Source organism: Pogoniulus pusillus, chromosome 2 (genome assembly GCF_015220805.1).
Source record: "Pogoniulus pusillus isolate bPogPus1 chromosome 2, bPogPus1.pri, whole genome shotgun sequence".
Classification (NCBI taxonomy): Eukaryota; Metazoa; Chordata; class Aves; order Piciformes; family Lybiidae; genus Pogoniulus; species Pogoniulus pusillus.
In genome coordinates, this window is record NC_087265.1 from 49,743,209 (window position 1) to 49,770,921 (window position 27,713).

A 27,713-nucleotide genomic window follows, 5' to 3' on the forward strand; every position below is an offset into this window, starting at 1 on the left:
CCCTCTCGCAGCAGTGAATGAGCACTGAGAGGCAAGTGCAAAGGACCACGGCCCAGAGGGCTGTAACCCTTAGGAATGCAGCGGTGGAACAAAAGACAACGAAGCCCAAGCTGCCCAGGGCAGAGGATAAGCACTGCAAAGCGCTTTTCGGTTTGCAGGATTTGGAGTTTTTTTCTTCTCCCTCCCCACTCCGTGCAGGGCAAGAGGCAGGAGAAGAATGCGCTAAAACGTGCAAATTTGACTTCACATGGCAAAATTCCCCTTGCTTTCTGGCATGCCCTAAGCAACAGCGAACGTTTCCAAAGAGGAATCTAACACAGTTCTTACAAGCAGCCCAGCCCTCCCTCCCGCTCCCAGCCCGACTGCGTTAACCCTTGCGGTTTAGGGGTGTCGGGGTACACCCTACGACTGCACAGTCTCCCTACAATTTTACTCCTCGCCCAGAGGCAGAGTGGTAGGAGAGGAGAGCTAAGCACCCTGCACACACAAAGGCTCCTTCCCGGAGCAGGGCAGCTAAGTGGCTCCCTGGCTCCCCTCCAGCCATCTCCCTCCTGCGCTCACCTTTGGAGCTGACGGGTAGGTGCGCGCACCGACCGGCTCCCCCTTCCGAGGCTCCCCAGTCCACCAGCTACCCAGGCAACGGAGGGGGCTCCGTGCCTCACCAGCGCGTACAGCGTGCAGGATCAGGCCCTGCTAATTCGATCCCTCTCCCCTTTCCTCTGCCTCCCAGCCTCCCTGCAGCCCAGGCTGCCCTGCAACCCCTTCGCAAGCACTTTTCTCTTTTTTTATTCTTTTTTTTCCCCTCCTTAAACCATAAAGATGTGAACTGTCCCCCTTCCCCCCATCCTCGGCTTCCCCTCCCCCCTCCTCCTCCCCTTGTCTCTCCTCATAATATTATCCTTGATCACTGCCCGGGGTTTGAAGCCCAGAAGTCAGAAGCTGTGCACCCCACCCCCACCAGCTCCAGTGTGCACTGATAGGGCCCTCGCTGCTGGCACCTAGTCAAACTGAGGTGTCATTGGGATCTCAAATTGCAGCTAGGGGCTGGCAGGCAGCCAGAGGCAGTCTATTTAAAAGACAGCCTGTTCTGCAGTATTCAGTCTCTTTAGAAACTTCTCCAGGGGAAAAGTGTTGGGAGATCTACAAAGTGGATTTTTCTCCCCCCCCTCCTTTTTTTTTAACCCCCTTCCCCGTTTTTTCACCGCTCCTCTAGAGACTTTGCAACAAAACACTCAAACTTTGCAGAAAACTTTTTTTGCCTTTTTTTTGCCTTTTTTCTCCTTTTTTTTTTCTTTTTTTTTTCCCCTTTTTTTCTCCCCTTTGCAAATCTTGGAAGAGGAAAGCGGGAGGGTTGAACAAGAGACGATCGAAACACAACTTTGCTTCGTATCAAGCTTCCCAGAAGCTCATTGCGTCGGGAGAGGCTTTTCTCTCCTCCTGCAGAAGAAAGAGGGAAGAGGAGCTCTGCATCCCCCCTTCCTTCTCCTGTGGGTTTTCGGTTGTTGGTTTGGTTTTTTATTTCCCCCCTCTTTGACTGCTTTGATGCATTAATAGCAGGACACTGGTTTCCAAGGAACTTTGCTCCCTTCCTAACCTGTCTCCTAGCCCTTTGGGAAGAGCGTGTGTGTGCGTGAGTGTGAAATCGCCGTCTCACCTCCCCGAACCCCCCTGCTCCTCCACCCTCCCCCTACAACCTGTAGGCTGTGCAGTCCCTGCAGGCTTTCCTCCCCTCCTTCCCTCCCCCTTTCTTTTCTTTTTTTTGCGCTCCTGCCGATCGCGGTGTGGATTCCCCCCTTTCGAGGAGAGAAAAAAAAGCTGAAAGAAGGAGAAAAGGGGGGAAAAATCCCCACATCAACTCGAAAGACAAAAAGCAAACCTAGACACGTCCCCCTCTCCCAACGCCAAAGCAAAGCAGGAAGGTCTCGCAGCCCGAGAACAAATCCTAGAGTGGGGCGCCTGCAAGTTGGGGCTGCGCTTTCCGCCCCTTTTCCTTTTTGATTTTTTTTTTTTGTTGTTGTTCTTCTTCTTCTTCTTTTTCGGCCCCCGAAGGGGCAAGAGGGAAGCAAGCGCCCCCTGCTCCCGGCAGGCCCTCGCGCCCCGTCCCGCAGCATCCCCGCTGCGATGCTGCTGCGGCTGCTGGTGCTGCTGGGCGCCTGCCCGGGGCTGTCGCGGTGCCTGGGCTCCTTCGTGCAGTGCGAGCCCTGCGACGGCAAAGCGCTGTCGCTGTGCCCGCCGCCGCCGCTGGGCTGCGAGCTGGTGAAGGAGCCGGGCTGTGGCTGCTGCCTGACCTGCGCCCTGCCCGCCGGGCAGCCCTGCGGCGTCTACACCGAGCGCTGCGCCCGCGGGCTGCGCTGCCTTCCGCGCCAGGGCGAGGAGAAGCCGCTGCATGCCCTGCTGCACGGCACCGCCGTCTGCCTCAGCGAGAAGAGCTACCGCGAGCAAGCCAAGGCCGGTGAGTGACCCCCCGCTGCTTCCAGCCTCATCCTCGCAGATGCTTTTCCCTCTTGCCGCCTCTTTTCCATCTTTCCGCCTGCTTTTTCCACCCCGCCACCATCTCCCGCCTGCATTTTCCCTCTTTCCGGGTGCTCTTCCCTGCCCCTCCGCTTGCTCTTCCGCCGTTCCAGCTCCCTTTCCATCTTTCCGCTCGCTTTTCTACTCCCTCCCGCTGGCTGCTTTTCCCTGCCTCCCCCCACCTCCGGCTGCTCGCCCATCCTTCCGGCGGCTTTCCCACCTTCCCAGGTGCTCTTCCATGCACCCGCTTTTGCTTTTCTGCCTTCTCGGCTACTTTTCCATCTTTCCTGCCGCTTTTCCATCCTCACCCTCCCTAGCTGCTCTCACATCGCCCCCTCCCCCGCCGTGTGCTTTTCTGCCTTTTCACGGCTGCGCTTCCATTCTTCCGTTCCCCTCCACCACCAGCAGCTGCTTTTCTGGCTTTCTGGTTAGTTCTACATCTTTCTGCCTGATCTTTCTCACACATGAACACACCCCAGCTGCTTTTCCATTTTCCCAGCCATTTCGCCGTTCCTGCTTCCCTCCCCCCGCGCACCCCCAACCGAGCCCTCCGTTGCTTTTCCATCCTTTCTGGCTACTTTTCCACCACCACTACTTCCCGTTACTGCTTTTCCACCCGCTCAGATACTTTTCTGTCATTCCAACGGCTCTTCCACCTCCTAGCTGGTGTTTTGGTTTGTTTTGTTTTGTTTTGGTTTTGTCTTTTCAGCTGCTCTTAAACACACACACACACCCAGAAGCGTTTCCATCTTTGCAGGTACTCTCCTGCATCCTCCTAGCTGCACTTCCATGCCCCTCTCCGCTTTTCCCAACCTTCTTTGCACCCATGCCCTGGTTGAACCTCATATTGCATCATCTCACAGCCTTCCTTACCCTCCATCATCACTTCTGGGTTGTCTCATCCCCCAGGAAAGCTTTTCTTTTCCCATTTCACAGCTGCACCTTTTAGTCACAGCTGCATTCCAGTGCTTCCCCAGATGAATCCTTTACATCTTTTCTACATCTCTGTCTTCACCTTCTCCCTGACTCCTTTCTCTCACCACATCCTCCACCTTGCTGTAGGTTCTGAGCTGGTCTCTGAAGCTTAAGTTAGAGGGCAGGGCAGGACACTGTTTTGCATCCACCTGCCCCATCCCCGAAGTCTTCAGCCACCCTCAGGTTTGTTGCTCAGCTTCCTGCTTTCTCTTTGCAGTCATTGCAGCCTTTTCCTTCTGGCTGCCTGCTGCTAGACATCTTTGTTGGGTTTTAGTGCAGGGAGGAGAAGAGAGCAGGTGCATTAGGGATGGGGAATCTACAGTTGGAAAAAAATGATGATGTTGGTAATGATCGGAAAGAATAGGTTAAAAGTGAGCACAAAGGTCTGGCATGGTAGCACCAGTGCAAAGCCAGGCTTCTGAAATGTTTGCACTTTGCACATGACAAAAGCATGAGAGAAGGCACTCCTCCAGTCTGGCACTCCAGAGTCCATTCCTGGAGCCTGTAGCTCCTGCACAGACACTTTCCATATACTGCTCCAAATACATCTGGTTTTCTGTCACGGCATGGAGGGGAGGCAGGGAGGGTGTCTGCATGTTCAGGGAACTGCAGAACCACTCAGCCAAAAAAATGACAGAAACAAGACCCCAACTTTGTTTTGGTCCTTGAAAAGTAGTTTTCACTTGTTAGCAGGCTTCTGCACAATGGGAATCTGTTTCTCCTGTCAGAGATCCTTTATGATTTCTCTCCATTCTGTGTGCAGACAGTGGTTGTGTTACTGTACTCCATCCTTCAGATCAAAACCAAATTCTGTGTGTGTGACTGCCCTCAGGTGACAGCGAATGGCCAAACTCCCCTAAGATCAGCCAGGAACAGCAAAACTGAGCTTGAGTTTCTGAAAGGGAGCTGGAAGGAGTGAGGGTTGGGAGTGTACCTGCACAGGGAGCAGAAGGTGAATCCAGGAAGCAACATTCCTGCCACGGAGTCCTGGAAGCCAGGCAGTAACCCAGTGGTGTGGAGCTTGGTGAAATATCCTGGAGAGAGTCATCTCTGGTGTTTATTTACTCTGAGTGCATGTGCATGGCCAGGGGCAGGCGGTGTGGTCAGAAAGGCAAAGCCTTGCAGCTGAAACCCAGCAACATCTGGGAGAGCAGGGCCGATCCTGATGCTCACGGCAAGCGTGCCCTGCGAAGGCCAAAAATGCTTTGATAGTTGGCTCCCAGCATGAATCTGCCTTCATTCCACCTGCCTCCCTCTTTCCAAGGAAACTGGTCCTTTAGCAGGTGTCTCATACTGAAACTTTCCTCCAGGATTCCTGCTTTTGGTTTTCTTCACCCACTGACTGAAGGAGAGATAGGAAGGAGGTTACAGGTCTGTTGCAAAACCAGCCCGCTGGCACCACTTGCAGTTCCAGTTTGGACTCCCCAGGTGCCGCAGGGGGCTCTTTTTGATGGGTTTTGTTCACAGGCAGGAGGCAAGCCTGGATCAGATCCGTAGGCTGCTTCGAGAAGCTGCAGGGGACCAAGGGGCTCCTCCTGAGACTTCCCTGACTGCAAAAAAAGAAATAAAAAATAAATCAGAAATTCCTGAGGATGGGAATGGAAAAAAAAAAAACCAACCCTCTCTTGGCATTTGAGTGGTAGCATGTGAGAACAAAGTATATTTTCATAGGCGTGTTCCTAAGCAACGGGGCAAGGAAAGAAATGAAGTTTGACTTGAACTTTCTGACCTCTGCCAGCTTGGATGGCAGTGCAGGGACTGTGTGCTGGGGAAGCTGGCCTGGCCCTTCCATCTATCAATGACCAAAATTGGCCCTGAGTTACGAAACGCTGCAAAGGATCAGCAGTCTGCAAAATAAACCATGTGCCAGCGTCGGGGACTAGATCAAACTGAGTTTCTATCTACTGCTGCTCGGGGGCTGGCCAAGCGCACCATCACAGATGCTCTCCTTACAGTTGAGGTGGAAGTGCAACAAGCAATATTGCAAGACCCCGGGGACAGGAGGCTGGACTTGGCTCTCCTGCAGACCAGATGTCTTGCTTATGGACAAGAAGCTCCCAGGTACCATGCCTCAGTTTCCTCATCTATAGGCTTGAGCACAGCAGTACTGAAAAACGCTGGAGCTGTTGGGCAGAATGTCCTGATCTGCTGAGAGATCAGAAATCAGAGCAAGTGTGGGATTATAGGCGAGGCTGGTTTTAGGTTGACAGATGTGTAGGTACTGACAGGAGGGTCCCTGTAGTCCTTCCTGGCACAACAGTCAGACATGGTCCTTTACCAAAACCCAAACATTTGGGCTGTAATTGACTGTTCCTGGTAAAAAAGCCATGAATGAGCTTCATTTATGGCACACGCTGCAGGATTCTGGGTTTTCTCTGTTTTGTTTAGGTTTCCTTTGAAACACACCATGTCTTTCCATTTTTCACCCCCGTGCTCCTGCCAGACTTCCTTCTGCTGAGACAGCAAGGTCAGGCTGAGCTCTGGGGATCGGAGGGCACAGATTGGAGCCTCCTGCCCTAAAAAGGCTCGTGGAAAAACAAAGGTTGTCAAATATTTCCTTCTCCTCTCGCATTCCTGCTCTCTTTCTAGAGAACGAGCAAGACTTGGCAAGTTTCCTTATGAAACCCCGAGCCAATGATAACCAGGAGGGGAGAGGGGGAGGGGGGTATGCAGAATTAGCCCTAAGAAAATCATCTTTGCTGCGTCAGCTGGAAGTGGGTGGAGGAGGAGCGCTGCCGAGCCCAAGTTTCCTGCCGCTTGTGTTTGGTGCAGTCCCTTATCCTTCCCCGACATTCCTCCCCACCCTGTTTCTCCTTCCTGTCTCTTCTGCTCCCTGTCCAGGGATGTGGGGCTTCAAGGATGAGTGATGGGGATGTAGTGGGGCAAGTGGGCAGCCCTGTGCCAAGGTTCAGGGCAAGGGTGAGGGTTAAGTCAGGGGTCATGGGAGCAGGGCGCCTGGGACATGCCCGGGTGCAAACGTGTTGCTCAGGGAGGAACCCGGCTGGTGCTGAGCAGCAGGTCCTTTGTGTGAAGCAGCTTCTGGGCTGTCAAGGTGTGAGCTAGTAGCAACAGGCCTGCAAAGCTCCAGGTCCAAACCAGGAAAATCTCCACTTTTCTTTTGATCTGAAGTTTTAACAACACTAATAATACTTTAAATTAAAAGACAAGAAAGTGAAATCCATCAGGTGGCAGCGAGAGCGCCAGGTTCCTGCGGTGTGTGCACAGAGGGCAGGGAGGGATGAGGTGCTTCAAACAGGAAAGGAGGAGCCTTGGCTGGAAATATTTTTCAGCAGCCTGGTTTCTAAAGGAAGGAGCAAGAATATTAAGCAGTTGATACAAATGAAATTCCTGCCGGGTGCCAGCAGAGTTCACCAGAGCAAAGACGTGGCTCTCTGCATGCGTGCGTGCATGCATTCATGTGGGAGAAAGCCGGTCCCAAGCTGCCGTGCCACACTCTCTGCCCTGGACCCACTCCAGGTGAACAAAAGGAGCCCCTATAGAATCTGCACTGCAGCAGAGAACAGAGGCTGGCCTTAAATTGGACCCTCTGCCAACCAGAGAGATGCTGTCTGTGCCCCTCCTCACATCAATATTTAAGCACCAGCGTCCTATGCACAGATGACTGCCATGGTTTTAGCATGTTGGTGGCATGAGCAGAGTTGTGTGTAGTTGGAAGTGTTGGCACGATTGCAAGGTGAAGTGTCCCATTAGGCCGGGAAGAGAAGGGCAAAAGGTATGCTGTGCCACTTTTGGGATAGCCTCTCGTTTGCTTTGGTTGTGTAGTTTGGCACTGGTGTCTCAGGACATCTGTGGAGGGAGGAGAGAACGAGATGCAGCGAGCAGGCGCTGCCTCGCAAGGAGCATGGTGCTCTGCTTCCTCCTAACGTCTGCTGGAAGTTTTACCCACGCTAAATCTAAAGGCGATGCAGATGTAGAGGCAGCTGCGGGAGCTATTACAGCAGTGGCAGTCCCCAGCTCTCTTCACTCAAACTGAAAAAGCCTGGGAGCAGTCTGCTAAGGGGGATGGGAACCTCAACCTCCCCTCTGCTCAGTGGGGCACATAACTAAGAACAGTTGCAGCTCGTTGCACTCGTGCAAAATCACACAGGAGATGAAAGGGCCCACGGTGCAGCAAGTCCTGCCTATGTTTTTACCAAGCACTTTGTAATGCAAATTCAAGGTGGGACATAAATAAAAGCAGAATTTGGCTGGAGCACACCTGTCCCTCCACGTGGGCTGCCGTGCAGCAGGATTAACATGCACAAGGCAGATAATGCATGTCAGCATGCACACACAGGTACCCATGTTCACACGCCCACGCACGCCGGCACAACGATTTCATGTGTGCAAACACACACATGGAACATTTTTGTCTCTGGGGGAGACACAGCACACTCAACCCTTGCTTAGGTGCAGTGGTGCTTACAACTGGCACATCAGTGCTTTGCTGGCAAGATCAGATATTGGCATACAGACCAGTTTGCCCTGTCCTCGCACTGAGGGCTGAGAAATGAGGTGCAGCAGCTGAGCATATTGAACAAGAGGAAGCAAGGAAGCAGAAAGACAAAATATTCCTCCCAGCCGTCTGTGTGGATCCAAACTCACCTTCTGTGTTTGGAGGTGGGTTGTATTTTCTGGATTGACTAAGTCTGTGTTAGTTAAGTACTCCAAGAGATAGCCCAGTGAAGGTGTGGAGAGGTTATAGCTTTCAGAGAGGCAGCCAATGTTTCTGCCACAGTGCCTGGTAGCATTGGTAGTGGAGATGGGACTTGGGGCACTGAGTGCCCTAGGACCCTGCAAACTTCTCTTTGTCCAAGCAGCAGCAACTGGCCTTTGGGAAAGAGGGGAAGAAGAATCAATTTAGGAAAGGTGGCAAATTTGCTGAAAAGTGGTAAGCTGAGGGCTGGAGAAACAACCTCCAGAACTGAGGATGAGAAAGAAGCAGCAGGATTTGAAGAAATGGTGCATGCAGTGGTCAAAAATTATCTAAAGAGTTTGGCCTGGATGAACTCGCCGGCAGCCAGCATAACCACCTAGTCATTTGTAAGGAGATGTTTTACAGGTGAGAAGATAGATAATACCTGTTTATCCTCAGGACAGCCGCAGACAAAAGCACAAGGAGGAGAGAGAACCCTGGCCCATGTGCTGTGATGCTCTAAGACCTGGACCCTGTAATACCATTTAGAGAGTTCACCATACTGCATCTTCCTGAAGCAGTGTGCAGGGCTGCCTGTGGGTCATACATGGTGGGATAGGAGCTGTGCCAGTGCTTCTGGCCCCTGGGACTGCCCATGTGAGATCACTAGGCAGGAGTCATGCTTTGCCCGTCTGGGAAGGATCATGTATCTGGTGATGGCGTGCAAGCTCCCATCCTCTCTCACCATTCAACCCCCACAAGACACTCTACTGCTTCAGATGTATAGCAAAGGCAGCTCTCAGCAAGATGTTGCTTTTGAGGTGGCTCTTTGATGCTAGTGATCTGAGGGGAACCCTTGGTGGTTATGTCAACTCACAGCTCAGTTAACTCTAGCAGGAGCCAGTGTAATGTATTTGAAGAACTTTGGGATTCTTGGTAGTTTGATACGGGCAAATTTCAGCCATTTCCCTGCATGTTTTGGTGGATATTCTGTCTGCCTGTGATGTCTCCAGGACAAGTGTATTAACTGCTCTTCAGTCCATGTCTTTAACCATCAGCTGCGCTTGCAGGAAGGTCCAAGCTTCCCTGGCTGCAGAGACTCTGGCCAACAGGCTTAACCTTGAGGAGGCATCATAGACCCTTGCTCTCCCCATTGCCCTCATCCCTGCTTTCCCCATCACCCTCACCCCTGCTCTCGCCATTGCCCTCACCCCTGCTCTCGCCATTGCCCTCACCCCTGCTTTCCCCATCACCCTCACCCCTGCTCTCGCCATTGCCCTCACCCCCGCTCTCCCCATTGCCCTCACCCCTGCTTTCCCCATTGCCCTCCCCCCTGCTCTCTCCATTGCACTCACCCTTGCTCTCCCCATTGCCCTCTCCCCTTCTCTCTCCATTGCCCTCACCCCTTCTCTCTCCATTGCCCTCACCCCTTCTCTCTCCATTGCCCTCACCCCTGCTCTCCCCATTGCCCTCCCCCCTGCTCTCTCCATTGCCCTCACCCCTTCTCTCTCCATTGCCCTCACCCCTTCTCTCTCCATTGCCCTCACCCCTGCTCTCCCCATTGCCCTCTCCCCTGCTCTCTCCATTGCCCTCACCCCTTCTCTCTCCATTGCACTCACCCCTGCTCTCCCCATTGCCCTCACCCCTGCTCTGTCCATTGCCCTCACCATTGCTCTCATTCTCCAGACTCCTTTGATATTCCCATACATTTTCTCTGTGCCTCCACCCTCTTGGTGTTGCCTCCTTCACACAAAATGTGTGTCAATACCACCCCCACCCCTGGCACATCACTCCCTCTTAGTGTGGCAGGGCTTGATCCTGCAAGATTCTGAGCACCTTTTCACTAGACCCAGAGCATCACAGGCTTCCAGGCAGCTAATCCCCTTCATGGGAGCCAGCTACTTCAGTTCCCAAAGGACTGAGGCCAAAGCCCAAGATGTGGTTGGCTTCAGCAGGATTGGGAAACTCTTAGCAGCTGCCTGGCCTGAGGGCTGTTATTGCAGTTGGGTTTGTTTGCCTGTTGGTTGAGCACAGCTGGCTCACTGGTGGAGGTATGTTGATGGAGATAACCAATCTGGTTGCTGTTAAGGGCAAGAAGGTAATCTTGGCAGATACTTAAGGAAATGATCCCCTAGTTAAATGGAGAGGGAATGTATCTTAAAGGAAATTTTGGGGGCAGAGTTGCCCAACAGTCATAACACTTTTTTCAGGAACAGACAAAAGAAACATTTTGTTTTTCTGAATTCAGGCAGGATTCACCCTTGGAAGGCAATTAAATCAACAGACCCTCTGCTTCGTGCTTAAGAAATCAGATGTTATGCTTTGGGCTAAAAATGAGCAGCTAGTAATTAAACAAGCCAGTGAACAGCTACGGAACCTGCCTTCTACTTTTTAGCTTAAAGGAGAAGCTGGAGAAGGGAACAAAAGAGGTTTCTTAGGGAGGGACTGCACGTCCAGCAGTCAGCTGTAGTGCTGCCCCAGCCACGTGTCTGTCTTAATACATCTTAACCGTGTCTAAGCACCAAGTGACATGGCAGTCCCCCTGCCTTGGCCTGTGAAGAAAGAGCAGAAGGCATATTTTACTGCATCATTTCGTAACTGTTGCAGTGTTTAGTTGGTTTTGTAATAGCAAAAGCAGCTTCAGGCTACAGGAAAGCAACAAAGTGAAGCCAGGCCTTTGTCAGTCCAGAAAGACTCTAGACCTATGGCAAAGGGTTTCATGGAATTTCCTACCCCAGAATGGAAGTCTGTGCCCTCTGCTCCACCAAGGGACCCCTGGTGCATTTTTAACATCCAAAAACATCTTTACTTTGCGTTGGACCAAAAGGAGTTTGTTGGTGCTAGAGTGCAGGGAGGGAAATGGCTAGGGAAGGCAGAAGTCTTCCGTTAGGAGCAAGCTGGAACAAGTGTCTGCTTGCAGTACTGTCAATGTGAACATCAAACTCTTGATACTTTTTTTGTGGTACTGCTTGGGCAGACTAAGAGATTAAATAATGACTAGGCCATATGAGGGCTTCCTGAGAGAAGGAACCATTAAGAAATTAGAAGAGAGTCCTGAGGGCAGAGGTGGAAATCTCATCACTGTCAGATCTGGCAGTGCATGTGACAGTGTGTCATCAGGTGCTGACACACAGCTGAGCAATAGATGATCTCATGGATCTTTTTCATCTGGTTTAAGACAGAACAGTGAAAGTCAGGCTGAAGGCCTGGAAATTAATCCAGGCTAGGCTGGAGGGTGCAATCACAGCTGCATGCCTGAAATACTTGTGGTGTTGGACTAGTTCTCATCCTGCACCCGACACAGGTGCATCTCCAGACTCCACCTGATGTGTCTTCGCCTCTCTTTGCACTGCAATAAGTGTTTGGTTTTCCTGTCTCTTCCAGTTACTGGCTGACAGAGATTATCAGAGCAAGGGGACACAGCCTCAAGCTGTGCCAGGAGAGGTCTAGGCTGGATGTGAGGAGGAAGTTGTTGGCAGAGAGGATGGTTGGCATTGGAATGGGCTGCCCAGGGAGGTGGTGGAGTGGCTGTGGCTGGAGGTGTTGAAGCCAAGGCTGGCTGGGGCACTGAGTGCCATGGTCTGGTTGCTTGGGCAGGGCTGGGTGCTAGGTTGGGCTGGCTGAGCTTGGAGGTCTCTTCCAACCTGATTGGTTCTGTGATTCCATGATCAGTAGCTTCAGTCAGGATGGATCTTGTGATGGTGACCATCAGCCTCCACTGAGAGCAGCCTCTTGCAGGTTCAGTTCTGGTAGGCCAGGTACAAAAGCTCCTGCTCGGTATAAAACTACATCAGATTTAAAATTCCGACTCGAGGTTTAAGCCACTTTGATCTGTAAGCAGGTCAAGGAGCAGCACAAGCTACAGTGGCTGCCTCTGTGGTAGAACATCCTCTTGGCGAGATCATCCGCTTTAGTATAGGTTCTTTCCTCTCAATTGCATGTTATTCTTGGGGTAAAATGCTCCAGTCTCCACAGTGACATCTCAAGTGTTGGTGGCTGGCAGAAACACCTTTTTCTTCTTATGGCTGTGTTTCTAAGGCCTTCTTAGGATCTGTCTCTACTATGACTTGTCACACTTGGCTTTCAGTCACTCAAATAGTGTCAGCATCCTGGCAACACCTTGCTTTTGAGTCCAGGTTTCTTCACATCTCACTCACATTGACACCTACATTCAACTGAGTTTTGGAGACCCACCCCACATAGTCCAAGGGCACAAAACTACCTACTCTTCCTCCACAGAGATGTTTCCTCTCCTCCACCACCACTGTTTAGTTACCTCCATCTGAAAAAGTCCTCCTTATCACTCTTCTCCCTCACACAATAGAGTTGATGGATACTGTTAAGTTTCTCTTCCAACACATCACACCACTTAATTACCGTTCAGAAGACCTGAAGGATTTTCCTGTCATTTTGCCACAGATAAAGCCCAGGGAGGAACTCTGACAGCAATTAAATTATGCTTGTTGGGAGCTGCCTGAGATTTGCCTCCCTTTTATTGTCAGTTAGGCAGAGGCTGTTGTGCAGCCTTCTTCCCTGACTTCTCCTGTGCTCTTTTCTGCTTTCAGTTCCTTGACACCCCAGTGGGTTTTGCTGTCTTTATTACAACTGAGGGACTCTGCCACTCGGGCAGCTTTGATGGAAGAGATGCAACAGAGCCTGACTACTTAAAGGAAAGAGAAATATGTTTTCATCACTGTAATATTGAAAGATGATTCATTTAGATTGTTCTGGGTCATTCTTCAATTCAGCTCTCAGCTGCTTCTGCACTTTCAGCATATGGAATGTGGAATGTGTGTAGTCTTCAGGTTTTATCTTCCTATCATCAGTGCATCAGCAACAGGAACATCTTGATGTAAATCTGATCCCGAAATACTTCCTTCTCCTTCACTTGCCTCTTCAGTCCCCTGGAAAATAACTTTGTTCAGGAAATGTCAGGCTGACACAAGTAGCTATCTAGAAAGAGAGTACCTAAAATGTTTCAAGATGGCTTATGTCAGCATCATGTAATTGTATTGGTGGATGAATGTTCATCATCCTACTAGAGGGAGAAACTCTGGAAAGCTTCCCAGCTATTTTCCTGGATAAACAGATTGGGTTCCCTCTTGCACCAAAATGGTTGTTGCTAGGCACCCCAAGTCTCTGGCCACACTGCCTGTCCACCACAGGCTCAGACCTCCACCTGAACTTGATATCTCCTGTACATGCATTCCTGCCTTCCAAGCCTCTGTGGAGAACTGTTCATAGCGAGATTTAGGAGCTCTCAGGAAGGAGACAGGTCAAAGACAACAGTGAGGTGCAGTCCTAGCTTGTACATACCAGGTCAGAACAAGCCCAGCCCTCCATCTGACACCCAAGCTTGTCTCTTCCAGCACAGCATAGTTGCTTGGAGCCTGCTGAACTAACAGGTAGCAGTATGTGAGGAGAGAGCTTACATTATGAAGCTTCCCATCTCTAAACCTGGTTTTCTCAGTGCTCTAGAGAGTGGCTTCCAGGGAGTTTTACTTTGTGGCTGCAGCAAAGAAGGGCAGCTCAGGAAAGTATCATTTGGCACACAGCAACACAGATCCTTCCATACAGTTCAAGTTCCCACAGCTGTACCTCTCCCACCTCTGCGGCACTTGCTGGCACTGCGGAGAAGCGGTGTTGACCCAAAGATGAGTTCCTGCAGATAGGCTTTGTGCTTCCAGAGCAGACCAAAACAGGAGCTGGTTCCCTTGAGAGCTCCTTTCCCACATGCTGAGCTGCATTTCTCCCCTATCCAGCTCTTTATGAGGACACCGAGGTCATCAGGACAATGATCTCCCTTTCCCATGAATGCTGTGTGAACCTGGGGGCCCCCCAAGCACCTGATATTCACGCTCTGCCGGTGAGCCCAGGCTGATGCAGCAGAATCTGCATCTGCAGGTTTCTGCTGAGGAGACAGAAATCTCCTCAGAGAGAGCAGGTCTTCCAGGCTAGTTCAGCAAAGCCCAAACAATAACTAAAAGGAAAAGGCCACAATATGGCACATCCCTCTGCCATCTATCCCTGCTTGCCCAGGGTCTTCAGGTATTCCTGAGCTGTTCTCAAGGGTTCTCTGGCCCTTGGCTTAATAAAATGGAGATAAAGCCTTAAACTAGAGTTGAATGCTTCCAGTCCTCTGGCTGCTTTTTCTGTCTCTTTGAGATTGGTCCCACTGATCCGCATCCTTCTCTTTAAAGAGGCCTCTGTGGGACAAGAGAAAGAAGTCCCAGCAATTTTTGCCATGCAGTCAGAGGGATCTGAGGTGCTGGGATACCTCAGAGCTCTCTTCTGAAAGCTTGTGTGGCTTTCGGGCCATGGCCTCTGATCACGTGTCTTTGATAGAGGATTGGGCATGGTGGGGCACAGTGGGTGCTTTTGTGGGTGCTCTACAATGCTTTGGCTGCTAAAGACTTCCATCCACACTCTGCAAATCACAGAAGTGCTTTGCTGCCTTTGGCAGCTGTTAAGGTACCTAAGTCCCAGTGAAGGAAAGAGGATTTGGGCTTACTCAGCGTTGCTCCCATGTGTGTAAAACAGTTTGGCACTGCTGCCCATGAGAGCTGTGTCAGAATCTGCAAGGGGACAATACTGAAGAGGTAGTGGGATTTATCTTTCCTAATTTCAGACCTTTGGAGACCAGAGCCTCCCCAGATACGCTGTTCTACCCTAAAATCATCACTCGAGCCAAGTGATGGGGCTGGTCACAGTGTGGAGGGTGCAGCACCTCTGCAATGCCTTAGACACGGAGCTGAGCCATCCGACAAAGACTCAGAACCTCTGTTCTAGCAGATGGGCGTTATTGGACACAGATCTGTTGTAAATGCCTGTTGTGCATCGCTGGGGCTCGGGCTAGGTGGGGTGGCAGTCTAAGCAGGGTTGATGTTCTGCTGTCATTCTCAGCGTGTGGTGTCTCCTTGCCGTGCAGGCACCGCGGGCTGCTCCCTGGCCCTGCCGTCCGGGCCCGCAAAAGCACTAGAGTTCGTTGGAAGTCCAAGGCACGCTGCAGCTGGCTCTCCGGCAGCCAACACCCTGGGCTAGCAGGGGGACTGGCCAGAACCTACATCCCTGGCTCTGGCTGCCTCACCTCTGGTGGGTGCCAGACAGCCTTGGGCTGGGCAGCCATCTGAGATCACTGCCTGACTTCACTGGGGCGGTGGTCCAGAGCAGTGACCCCAGCCCTGGGCACTGCGCCTGAGCCGGCTCCACTGCCCAGCCTCCTGGGTCATTTAGCACCACACTGGGGGTTGTGCCTGCAAGTGGAACATAAATGAGCTCTTCCTCGTTAGGCTGTGAAAGCTGCCTTCTGTCTGGGCTGATCCCAGCAGCCTCCAGGGAGCTCAGGAATGCTTTTCTCTTCAGTTCTGCTCTCCATCTCCCAAAGGGCGAGAGATGAGCTGACCCTCCTCGCTCTGTGTCCCTTGGGAATGCAAACACGGTGGCTGTCCCTGTCTGCTGAAAAGGAGGGAGGGACTTTTATTTTCCCATCGTGGTCACAGGTGCTGAGGAGCAACTGCATATCCCGGGAGGTTTCAGCACGGGTTGGGCACATCCATCTCCTCTGGAGTGAGTACAAGTGAGGAGGGCAACCTGGGGAAATGAGCAATGGGGTTCTTACCAGCCAGGGCCCTGAGCAGGGAATTCCTGTGTAAGACCCAGTCTGAAGACAAATAGAAACATTTCTGACATGATTTGTAAGTGCAAAAGCTCTTTTCAGGGACAACACGAACACTGCCCCTCTCCTAGCCACAGGGAGCCTAGGGAAGCTGCTTTGTGTTGCCCATCAAGAACGTGTACCATAAAGACTGGGGGAGGAAGGACAAATGGAAGGATCTTGTCCTATCAGCAGGTACAGGGAAGAAGACAAATGATTAGTTCAGCAGTCCTTGGCTCTGCCTCTGTATGTGTGTGAAGTCTAGCAGGAAGTCCTAAGAATCTAGCTCGATGTTGGGCAGATAATGGAGCTGCCATTGATAGGAGTCTGCAGCTGCTTGTGCTGGGGAGCTGTTATGGGTGAAGCTCAGAGGGAGTGCTTGGATCTGGCTCTGATTAGTGCTCAGGGTCCCTGTCAATGGGAACTGCAGAAAAAATCCCTCCTTCTCCAGCCTCTCCCTTCATATTTTCCCCCTTCTGCGCTGCCAGCATTGGCTGCCTAGGGTGTCTGATCTCACGGTGCTGTCCCTCCTCCTCCTCCTCCTCCCCGCAGACAGACAGGGTGTCAGGTCAGCTGCTCGGGGCTGCAAAATGCCTCGCTGCTGCAAGCAGCAGTGGAATAGAAGCTGGACCTCAAAAACCGCTGCCACCACGGCCCAAAATCACAGGGAGCCCGACGGAAAATCAGGGCTGGGGAGTCACCCGGTGAAGTCCTGCAGATGAGGGTATTCCCTTCATGGGAATACTGGGAAGTGGCTGTTTGTCCTGGAGCTAAATCCTCCTCCGGTGGAGAGCAGAGACGTTGCACACTGCTGCACGGCACTGTTTGGTTGGAGACACTGCTGTTCTGCAACCAGTGCTGTTTCAGCCCTGGGCAACAGAAGCCTTAATTTCCATCTTACAACACCTCACACCTCTGCAGAGCAGCAGCTGAGTCTTGGAGGCAAAGGTAGGGCTGGCAACTTCTGAAGGCCTCAGTGCCACTCGCCGTCATTCCAGCGCTGTTTAACTGAGATCCTCACCAAGTCTTTCCCCAGCACCCCCGTGTCAGTGGTGTATGCCGCCAGTGCTCAGGCTGTAAGTCATAGTGACAGCGCTAACAATCCACAGGGCTGCTCAGCAGGGCTGCGCTGTGCTTCTTCCTGTCCTCCGTAGGTGCACGTGGCTTATTTGGGGGCGTTGGAACGGGACAGCAAGTCCTTTAGCAGTGGGCTGTGGATGTACCACACACGGACCATTAGCAGCAGCGGTCAGTAGATACTTTTCCTACCTTCCTGCCAGAAACCAATGAAAACATGTTCAGAAAATCCACGCCTCCTAGCCACTGGGAACAACCCTCCTGCGCCCCTCTGCAACATCATCAAGCAGGGAGGTGGTGTTCCCACACGCCCCACGCCCACATATGTACACACGCACACACCCTGTGGGGACCTCACACGTGTCCAAGACATCTGGAGCACAGAAGCACCCGGACTGGATTCTGGCCCAGGGGCAGGAAGGTGCACAGGCTGCCCTGGGTGATGTCTGTCAAGGTCAGCAGGCAGCCGGACAGCAATGATTTGTAGCTTCCCAGAAGCCCTGCCTGGTGTTTTGCCACTCTGTGTCTCTTCTGAAGGGGCAGGGTGAAAGGGTTGCGAGAGGCTCCCGCTCAGGAGCGGGGAAAGAGCACCAAGCCCTTAGTCTCGGGGCAGAGGACAGTGCATGCTCTGCTGTGGGTATTTCAGAACTGCAACATCAGCAAGGCAGTCCTGGCCCACTTGTGAGAGGAGCATCTCCAGATGCTCAAGGTGTCTACAGTCCAGGTCTCACCTCCAGGCTAATCAGACAACTTTGACTTGACCAGCGAGTGTGCCCCTGAGCCTGAGACCGCTGCAGAGAGGCATGGAGATGTGAAAGCCACCCGCCTGCTGCTTCCCGCTGTGCTTGGGCTGCCCTGCCTGCGCCTTGTGCCCGCAGCTGCAGGGCAGAGGTGGAGCATGCTCTGCCTCCGCGAAGAGCCACCTGCGTGAAACCCAATCACTGGACTGGCAGGGCAGGTGCCCGTGGGCGGGAAGGGCTGTGCAGCAGGCCAGATCCCAGTACAAGGGAGGAGCAGCTCCAGCCTCCTTCCTAAGCTCCAGACAGGCACTGTTAGCACTCGTTCGGGGAAATAAGGCATTGCTCCTGCTACGTCTCCTCGGGAGCAGAGGTGCGGTGGTGTCAGTGCTGTCTGCCACAAACCAGTCTGGAGTGGCAAATGGAGGTTAACGAATGAGCTGGTGGGTGAAGATGGGCAGGGGCTCTAGAGATACCTCCGTGGGTGTCTGGTTCTGGATGCAGTGAGCGGGTGGCTGCAGGTTAATGTGTATGAGCCAGACAGAGGGCATAGTTTGGGACTGTGCAGGTGATGCACGTCCTGACTGCATTTCTTCCTCCCATTGGCACCAGGAAGGTTCTTCACCAGTTGCCCAGAGCTTGTCAAGTGTTTATGTGTCAGAAATCTCTGCCTTTCAGTTTGTCAAAACTGGCTTGTTAGTACCAAGTTAGGGAACTGATAGTTAAGTGCATGAACAGGACCTTTGTCAGCCTTGCTTGCTGAAGGAAATTTGGCTATAAAAACCATCAGAAGATGGAGGAAAGAGATCCCCTCCAAGGTATCCATGAGTTCCTACTGGGAAATAAAGACCTAAAGCAGACACCACTGCTGAGCAGCAGATGGAGGAGTCCCACTAAAGCCATCCTTTGTTGTATTAGCACTTGAGCAGAGACCCGCCTGTGCCAAAATGACAAAGGGATTCAAGTTCCAGCCCTGCAGAAAACACTGCACTTGGGCTGGAAGCTGGGAGCTTTCAGCGCATGCCAGCCCACGAGTCCCTCCATAGAGTACTGGGCTCCTGTGGCTCCCATCTTGCCTTGTGGAAAGGGCTCCATGTTAATCCCCAGCTCCCAGCCCGCTCTGCATGCCTGGCAGCTTGCAGGAAGCAGAGGGGCAAGGTGTTTGCAGAGGCTGAAGCTGCTGAGTGTATGAGCAGGCTGAGCTGCTGCAAGCACCTATTGCACTGTGACTCCTGGGGACTGGACACGTCGTGCTGTTTTCCTGACTTAATCCTCACTGCCTTGTCCCATTTGTTTGTTGTTTAAGGTTTGCCCATGTGGCTGTGCCTCTCCTGTGTTATTGTATAGTTGCCTGTTCTGGTGCAAATCTTCCTCTCTCCTGAATTACCACAGGGCAGCCCAAGGAGATGCCCTAGCTCTGCCCTGTCTGGCCCTGGCAGTCGGTGCCAGAGGGCATTCCTGGGACAGATCACAGCATGTCATTGCTGTGGAGGGGTTTAGTCACTGTGGATGTCTCTGGTCTCCTTTCAGATCTCGAACTGCCACAATGTCTTTGTGGCAAAAGATGCTCTTCTGTTGCACCTTGTACAGAGTCATTTCCTCGGGGACGAGGTCATTCCCAATTTAATCACTCTCTCCTCTATGCCTTGCCTGTCAGTAATAGAGGAGCCCTGGCCTGCAGGGGCCTTGGAGACCTGCAGCAAGCTCAAAATGTCAAACATAGGGGTGTCATGGGGCAAAATGGCAAGAGGAGCCCCTCCTCGGGATGCATGCAAGTCTCAGGGATGGTGTGCATGGGTTATTTACGTTGCTGTGGGTGATTAGGAGGGTGCTGAGTCAGGGATGCTGACTGAGGCAGGGGGAGAGGTTGCTTTAACAAATGAGTGGTGGTGGAAAACTTGGCAGTTTTGCTGGGAGAAGACAGATCCATCTCGGCTAGGAGGAAGAAGAGACTGGTCGCCATGGCAGGCTTGGGAGCTCAGCGACCACCCTGTCACCTCAGACACCTTCAAGGCCACCCAGCTGGGGGAGCCTGTGACAGGCTGGTGCTGCCCTCTGCTGCTCAGCAGCGCCTTCCTCTCTCCCTCCTGGCCGGGTGTGCCCCAGGCACCCCTAAGCAGACCGCTGAGGCAAAGCTATCCTCCTTCCCTCTGGGGTGCATCTGGGCTCCAGGGAGCAGCCGATCTGCACGGAGGCTTCTGATTGCCTTGCTCAGGAAGTGCCTTCCACTTTTATTTTCACCTCAAGCCTTTTTCTTTAGTGCCAATAGTGATGTTGTGAGGAGGGGCAAAATGAGTGCCCTTCTGTCTTCAAGATGGGGTTGCAGGAGGGGATGAGCCAGGTCCAGTGGCACTGCAGTGGCTGGAGATGCTGTGCAGGGAGGGATTTCATCCACTTTCATGCTTTTCTGCCCACTGTGTGGGTCTCCTCATGACTGCCCACTGGCCTCAGAACAGACCTTGTGTCAGCAAAGTGCTGCTGGGAATCAGGAACTGGGAGAGCAGGAGCCTCGGGAACCTTAAGCTCTGTTCAAATTTGGTCCAGAAATAACCCTTTTTCACTGTGGTGGCTGTACTAAATGTCACAAGTCATCTAAGTTTAGACTATCACCAGCTGTCCTATATATAACTGTGCAGGGCTCCTGACTGCATCCTGCTGGCACAGCTCACACTGGGGCAATCTGGGGTGTGTCTGGGAAGGTGACTGCCATGGGGAGAGCCTAAGTCCACTCCTCCCTTGCCACTAGTCCTGTCAGTGACAACCACAGTCAGGCAGCACCACTTGGCAGCATGACCGCAGGCTTGGCTGGCTGCTTGGTGGGTGCCAGTGGACAGGGGCTGGTTTGGTCTCACGCCTATGGAGCTGTGGGGTGAGGACCCCGCAGATCTGTCACTTGTCAGACACATCTCCAGTGTCACTGCCAAAGGGTAAGCTCAACTGCCTGGTGGCTTTGCTGCGTGACTGACCCTGACTTTGGAATGACCTCATCTCTGAGCATCCCTGGATTTTGCTCTCGCATCTTGCAAGGTGGAGCAGGGTGTGAATTTGTCACTTAATGCTCTCAGCATTGTTAATGAGGAGCTTCTCCCACAATGGGTGTGCAGTCCTTCCTGGGCTTGTGCTAACTCTCCCGACAGTCTTTCTGCACTGACACACTGCAGACAATTGTGGCCTTGTACGCAGGAGCCCATCCTGACCCCAGAACCCTCTGTGCCCTCAGACACTTCCCTGTCCTGAGCTTAGGGGTCACACGAAAGCCGAGCCAAGTCCCGCAGAGTGGGATAAAGTCAGGGCTGGAGGCAGCAGTTGGGAATGGGGTTTGTTTGATCATTTGTTTCCATCTTGCCTGGTGCAAGAACGAGTAGGAGGCTCTCCATGCAAAAGCCAGCCCCAGCCAGACGGTGAAGACCTGACGCTTTGGTGTCTCTTCCTTTCCAGAACGGGAGTCCCGAGAACACGAGGAGCCAACCACATCAGAGATGGCAGAGGAGACCTACCCGCCTAAGGCCTACCGGCCCAAGCACGGGCGCCTCTCCGAGCTGAAGGCTGAGGCCCTGAAGAAGGACCGCCGCAAGAAGCTGACCCTGGCCAAGTTCATGGGCATGGCGGAGAACACGGCACACCCCCGCGTCGTCATCCCTGAGCTCCGGCAGGAGTTCGAGCTGGTGGGCGCCTCTGCCTTCCCCCGGGGGGCTCCCGCGGGCAGGGGCTGCAGGAGGGCTTCGCTCCCCTGGGGAGCAGAGAGCAGGGCACCCAGGGGCGTGTGTGGCTGGAGGCTTGCTGCAGGGTGATCTCATTCTCACCCTCCATCTTCTCCCTGCTTGCAGGGCCCCTGCCGCAGGCACATGGAGGCATCCCTGCAGGAGCTGAAGAGCAGCCAGCGGATGGTCCCCCGAGCCGTCCACCTCCCCAACTGCGACCGAAAGGGCTTCTACAAGAGGAAGCAGGTAAGAAAAGTGCTTTCCAAGTCGGGGGTCCACTGCCCTGGATGAAAACGATGGAGGTTTTTTCCTCTGCTGGGCTGGTGAGGAGGTCGCTCTGAGCATGGGCAGAGCTGGTGGCGGGTGGCCTTGCTGATGGCTCTGAGTGCCACCTGGTCTTAGGTGGACATCCCGAATAAGCTAGTGTGGGAGGAAGAAGGTTCAGAGAGCTTGAGCTGGGCTTGAGCACAGGCCTGATCCTGATCGCCAGCGCAAGGCAGTCCTGTGGCAGCTGGTGGCCGTCTCCTGATCTCTGCCCTTGGGTGTCTCCCCAGTGCAAGCCCTCCCGAGGCCGCAAGCGTGGGTTGTGTTGGTGCGTGGACAAATACGGAATGAAACTGCCAGGGACTGACTACCTGAGTGGAGACCTGCAGTGTCACGCGTTCGACAGCAGCAATGTGGAGTGAAGTTGCATCCCCTCCCTCTGTCCCATCACACATCCTGGCTCCCTTCCACCCTCCCCTCTGCACCTCCCTGTGCCCCGGGACTCCGATTCCTTTCATCTCATGTAAGAAGAAAAAAGAAAGGAAAATAAAAAACAGAAAGGAAGAAAAAGTAAAAAAAGAGAAATGGAAGAGAGAGAAGATAAATAAAGAAAGGAAAAAGAATAGAAAAACAAAAAAAAAGGAAAAGAGAAAAGAAAGAAGAAAAAAAATAAAAAGGAAAGGAGATTAAAATAAAAAAGGAAAAGAGGAAAGAAAAGAAAAAGAGAAGAGAGAAGAGAAGAGAAGAGAAGAGAAGAGAAGAGAAGAGAAGAGAAGAGAAGAGAAGAGAAGAGAAGAGAAGAGAAGAAAAAAGAAAAAAGAAAAGAAAAGAAAAGAAAAGAAAAGAAAAGAAAAGAAAAGAAAAGAAAAGAAAAGAAAAGAAAAGAAAAGAAAAGAAAAGAAAAGAAAAGAAAAGAAAAGAAAAGAAAAGAAAAGAAAAGAAAAGAAAAGAAAAGAAAAGAAAAGAAAAGAAAAGGAAAGAAAAGAAAAGGAAAAGAGAGAAAGGAGAGGAAAAGAGAAGAGAAGAGAAAAACAAACCCTGTAGAAACTGAGGACTCGGAATCTACAGCAGCCTGTTGACGAGGACTTAGCAGGAAAGGACAGAGCCAGAGACAAATCAGCCATGGCCGCTCCACCATCCCGTGCCTCCTCACACCTCTCCACAGCACTGCCTGTACGCCCCTGCCATAAGCAGAGGCCACTCTGATGCAGGAAGCTTTCCAAGTTGGTGATTTTCCAGCAGGGGCTTCAGGCAGGTTAATTTTGTTTCCCAGGTCAGATAGTTGTTTTCTAAGAAAATGTCTCAAAAGCAAATGTTGTGGCCTCCAGTGCTCCCCCTTCTCACTGTGGTCCTCCAGTGCCTCCTGCCCACATTGCTGGGACTCACTTGAGTTGGTTTGATTTGACTTTAGTCTCAAATGACCTTCCAAGATGCAGGCAGATTTTGACATGTTGGGAGGAGTGGGACTGATGACTTCGTGTCTGGAGATGGCCCAGGGAAGAAAACAGCTACCGCTACAGCATGAATACCCACTCACCCCAAAAAGTATTCATGGACTTTGGCAAGAAACCATTACAAACAAAAATAAAGATAAGCCTCCTCCGTCCAGGTCCTCTTGACCAGGAGGTCAGAAATTGTTTTGGCCAAGCGGGACTGACTGTTGTCCACCCAGGTGTGGAAGTGTTTCTCGCCTCTGTGTGTGTGTGAGCTGCATGTGCACGGATGTGACTTTTCCTCCTTGCAAAACTTTGCCTTGAAACCTGCAATCCAGAGGGATTAACTTATATTAACTATAAGCAGGGGGAGAGATGCTGCCCCCCCCAAAACAATCACAGTAACCTGCTGGACTAAGGGCTGCATCTGACCCAACCCCACAGATACTCCATTGCCGTCCAGACAGCAATGTGAGGACAGGGGGATCGGGGCCAAAACTCTTCACTGCCCTTTTGCCACCATGAGGAAGACCAACTATGGAGGAGTCTTTTTTTAATTATTGATTTTTTTCACAGCCAAAAAAGTTGTTTGCTCCTGGGGAAGAAGTACAATAAGCCTACGCCTTGTCTTGTCTTGGATTTTTGTTAAGACTGCCTTATAGCCTTTTCCATGGGTGGGGAAAGTGCTGGTCTCCATCCTTTCACACTGAGGATACTGCTCGTGCTGCCATGACCGATTCCTGCCACCCTACAGCAAGATCCTGCAGCAGGCCCTTGCCTTTAACCTGGGACACAGCTCCATGTTGAGTGGCAGCAGCCACCACATCATGGAGAGCCACCACAACTGCCTCAGATATGCTGGGACAACCCTCTGCTGCCTTCCTGACTGTTCTGGTTTTAGGTTTTACATTGGATTTTGGGGCTGTCACCTCCCATTTCCTCCTGACAAGGGTCTCAAGGACGTCAGTGCTGGGAGGAGATCCTGCGGTGAAGGAAAGGAAGGAAAAGAAAGTGAGCCGTAGGGTCTAGGTGAAACATTCACCCACTGGGGACAATATCCTGCTGCCACAGTTGGAGATGGCAGCTGGTGCTGGTCAAAGGACATGGCTGATCCCAGAGGGAAGGCTTCTGCACCCCTGAAGTCCCTTGGAGCGTTCTGGAGCTGCATAGAGAGCAAGAGGGGGCTGCACTGCCACCACGTCTCCACCATCAGGGACAGAACAAGGAGAATTCCACAACCAAGATGGTCTGCTGGAGGCTTCATCACCAGTTGGACACCCTAATAGCCTGGGCACCCTGCAGTCCCCCCAGCAGGGTGCTTGCCTCTGGACTTTGGTATTTCCCTTGGAGTTACATTGGGAGTGAGTTTTGTTAGTGGACTTCCATGGAGACTCGGTGGGGCGTGCTTGGATCTGAGGCTTCTTCCCTTGCTGAAAAGAAGGGAGAGTGCCGTCAAATGCAGATCTGCCAGGAGAAAGGAGAAAAGGAAAAAACAAAGCCTGCTGGAGCAGTGTGACCCTAGGTGGGTGTTGGGGCCAGGCAAGGGACCCTTCAGGCTTTGCAGGTGCAGGGTCCCTTTGACCAGAGTGGTGGGTTAATGATGTGCTGAAGGTGGGGTGAAGAGGGGGTAAAGAAGGCAGGTGGAAGAGGAGGAGCCTGTGCCAACCCCAAGGGCCACAGATCACCACTGTCACCACTGTCTCCCATCTCTTCCACTCACTGATCCCTGTGCAAAACCTCCTGACTGTTATAGGCCAGTACCACCTTTCCCAGAACCCTTCTCTCCTTCTCTCTCCCTCTTTCTTGCTTTTTTGTTTGTTTGTGTTGTTGTTTGATTTCCCAAAACTTGAAAGCCTTTGGCTGCAGAGAAAGGAGATGTGCTGTTGGGGCAGGATGGGCATGGGCAGAGGGACAGCAGCTCCTCACGGACCTTGTCTTTCGGGGCTGATGCTTTTTGCAGCAGGAGGGCCAGCTCACAAGGCCCGCTGGTGGCCTCCTGATGTGGCCACCACAGTGACACTGGGAGGGGGAACACAGGGTGCCTCCCCAACTTCTCCCTACAAATTGACGCTTAGCCATGGCCCCGTGAGCCCAGAGCACCAAAAATCCATCCTGCGCAGCCTCCCTCCCTGCTGCTGCACATCCAGTGCTCAGATGGCGCTGCCTGTCCTGTCCCCATCACCCTGAGGGGAGGAGGATGCAAGGACGGGGCTGCACTGCCCTCGACCCCCCACTAAGCCACCTCTGCGCCCAGGACAGCTGCTCCCTTGCACGCTCCTGGCAGAAAAGCTGTTTGCAGGCTGCACTGGTGTTTAGGAGAAGAGTTGGAGGCTGGGTCAGGCTGGGGGTGAGAGCAGGTTCAGAAGAGGTTCACCCTCCCAGGGGCAGCAGTGATGAGGTGAGCACCCAAGCAGCACTTGGAGTGTGCAAACCAAAAGCGTAGATTTGGGATCCGAGGAGGGCTTGGTGGGCAGTGGGAGCAGGGCTTGAACCACACGGGCAAGTGCTGGCAGTTTGCGCATCGGGGAGGAATGAGGCTTGGGGGGTCTGCAGCCATAGTGTTTGCACCGAGCCTGCACTGGTACCCCGGATGCTGGCTGGGAGAGAGAGGAGGAGGAGGATGACGCAGGGGTCAGGACAGCCTTTCCACCACATGTGCCCTGGGAGCGGCGCGCATTGGCTGGGCTGCCCCTTGTCTGTACTGCAGTGGACTTGGAGAACCACTAACTAGTCCAAGAGCATTTTGCACTATTTCTCTGCTCTCTCTTCTTCTTCCCCTTTCCCGTCAAGACGTCGATGTTGTTGGGTTGGGATTTTTTTTTTCCTGTTGTTTTTGTTGATTTATTTTGGTTTTTCCCAAACGGAGCATTGCATATTTAACGACAGACAGTTCACCTTGCTTCCAGACCGCTGTCCTGGCACCGGCTAGGAGCCCTGCCTCCTGGGCCCCGACCCCAGCCCCGCCAGCCCCTGCCGCTGCCGGCGGGACGGGCGTCGCCCAGCGCGTTGCGCCGCGGCCGCAGCACGGCCGTTAGAGCACACGAGATCCGATTCCGAGGTTCCTGCCTGGTTTTTCTCTTTAAGCAATACTCACTACACATTTTACGGTAGCTTTTTATAGCTTTACATACATACGGTAGCTCTGTTGTTGTCGTTGTGTTTCGTTTTTGTTCTGTTCTGTTGGTTGGTCTTTTTTTTTTTTAATCTTTTTTTTTAAATATTTTTTTTCTTTCCCCTCTCCCCTCCGGTAAATAAGGAAAAAAAACAAACCAAACTAAACTTACTGGTGGAGGGAAAAAAAAAAAGAACAAAACAAACGAAAAAAAAAAGGAAAAAAAAGGCAGTTTGTGAAAAACTGACAATGGAAGAAGAGCTTAATGCTCTGTTTAGCATTTTGTACTTAAGGAAAAGAAAATCTCACGTTTTATTAAAAAGTGAAGATTGCTGTATACTATTTATTCAACTTATAATTTATGTTACTCTTTGATCTTTGTCTTTTCTCATGACAAAGCATTTATTTAATAAAGTTATGCATTCAGTTAGCTTGTGCCTGACCCTCGTGGAGCGTCTGCATGCTGGGGCCTGCCAGCAAACTGCTCCTGCCCCCCAAAGGATCCCCTGGCTGGCCACACTGTGCCCTGGAAAGCTCAGCCAGATCCACAGGGGTGCTGGGGAAGATAGACAGTGTGGGGTAATGTGGTGGTATAGGATCACAGAATCAGTCAGGGTTGGAAGGGACCACGAGGATCATCTAGTTCCAACCCCCCCCTGCCATGGGAGGACACCCTAACCTAGATCAGGATGGTAAAGGTTTAGGAGAGCTTTTGGTGCCAGAGCAATACGGTAAGGCAGTGGTAAAATTGCAGGAGGAGTGCAGAGCACCTTTAAAGCAGAGCTGCCCTGGGGGGTTTTAGCAGTTTCCTTGCATGGGTGTGTCAGTGGGGCACAGCAGCCACGCTCGCTCAGGTTATGGGAGGAGAGGGTCTGGCTGAGGCTGAGGCTCCAGCTGCTAGCCCAGACAGTTTGGGACTGGACGTGATGTTTGAGCCTTGGACCTTTCTGGTCAGTGGAGAGAGACATCTCAGTGTGCAGAAGCATCCTTGTGCCATTCCTGGGCAGCCCGGACAGACTGTGGTCCTCAGACACCTCACGGTAGTAGCCCTTGGTGGCCCTTCCCACCGTCCCATTTACTCCCTGGTGTCACACAGATACGTCCTTCACTTCCACCCACAGAGCCATGCCTTTTCATTCTCCTGCACATACCTGCACCTCCTTCCTACTGTGGTCCTCCCCCCTTCCACCCACCCAGGCTGCCAACATTGCCCCATGTGTCCAGAGTAGGCTGGGATGCAAAGACACCCACTTTGGTCCCCACTGGGAACCATGTGTTGCTAGGGGTGTCCTAAAACTTCTGTCCCGCTCAGGACTGACTCTGCACCACCCAGAACTGACTCAGCAACCTGCTTTTCCCTGATGGCTTTTTCACCCCATAGCATGGATGGTGCCAAACCTGCCACCCTGAATGAACAAGGCAGGGATCTGCACCCCACTGCCTCCCGTGCCACCTCACAAACTGGGCAGGCACTCCAGGCTGCAGGAGCCACGTAGAGCCACAGGCTGCAACTATGTGCCCATATATAGGGAGCTGTACATAGATACAGTCACAAAGTGACACTAATTATATTCTTTGTATTAAATACTATTGTTCATATTACAGTGGTGTGT

General features: G+C 52.3%; 1 protein-coding gene across 1 annotated transcript; it reads left to right on the top strand.

The window, feature by feature from the left end:
- The first annotated feature begins 1,152 nt into the window (after positions 1 to 1,152).
- Positions 1,153 to 27,702, top strand: IGFBP5 (insulin like growth factor binding protein 5). Its single transcript, XM_064165568.1, has 4 exons — positions 1,153 to 2,452; positions 21,029 to 21,255; positions 21,418 to 21,537; positions 21,846 to 27,702. Exons 1-4 carry the CDS (start codon positions 2,122 to 2,124, stop codon positions 21,975 to 21,977), a joined length of 810 nt encoding a protein of 269 aa, XP_064021638.1. The 5' UTR covers positions 1,153 to 2,121; the 3' UTR covers positions 21,978 to 27,702.
- The last annotated feature ends 11 nt before the right edge of the window (positions 27,703 to 27,713 follow it).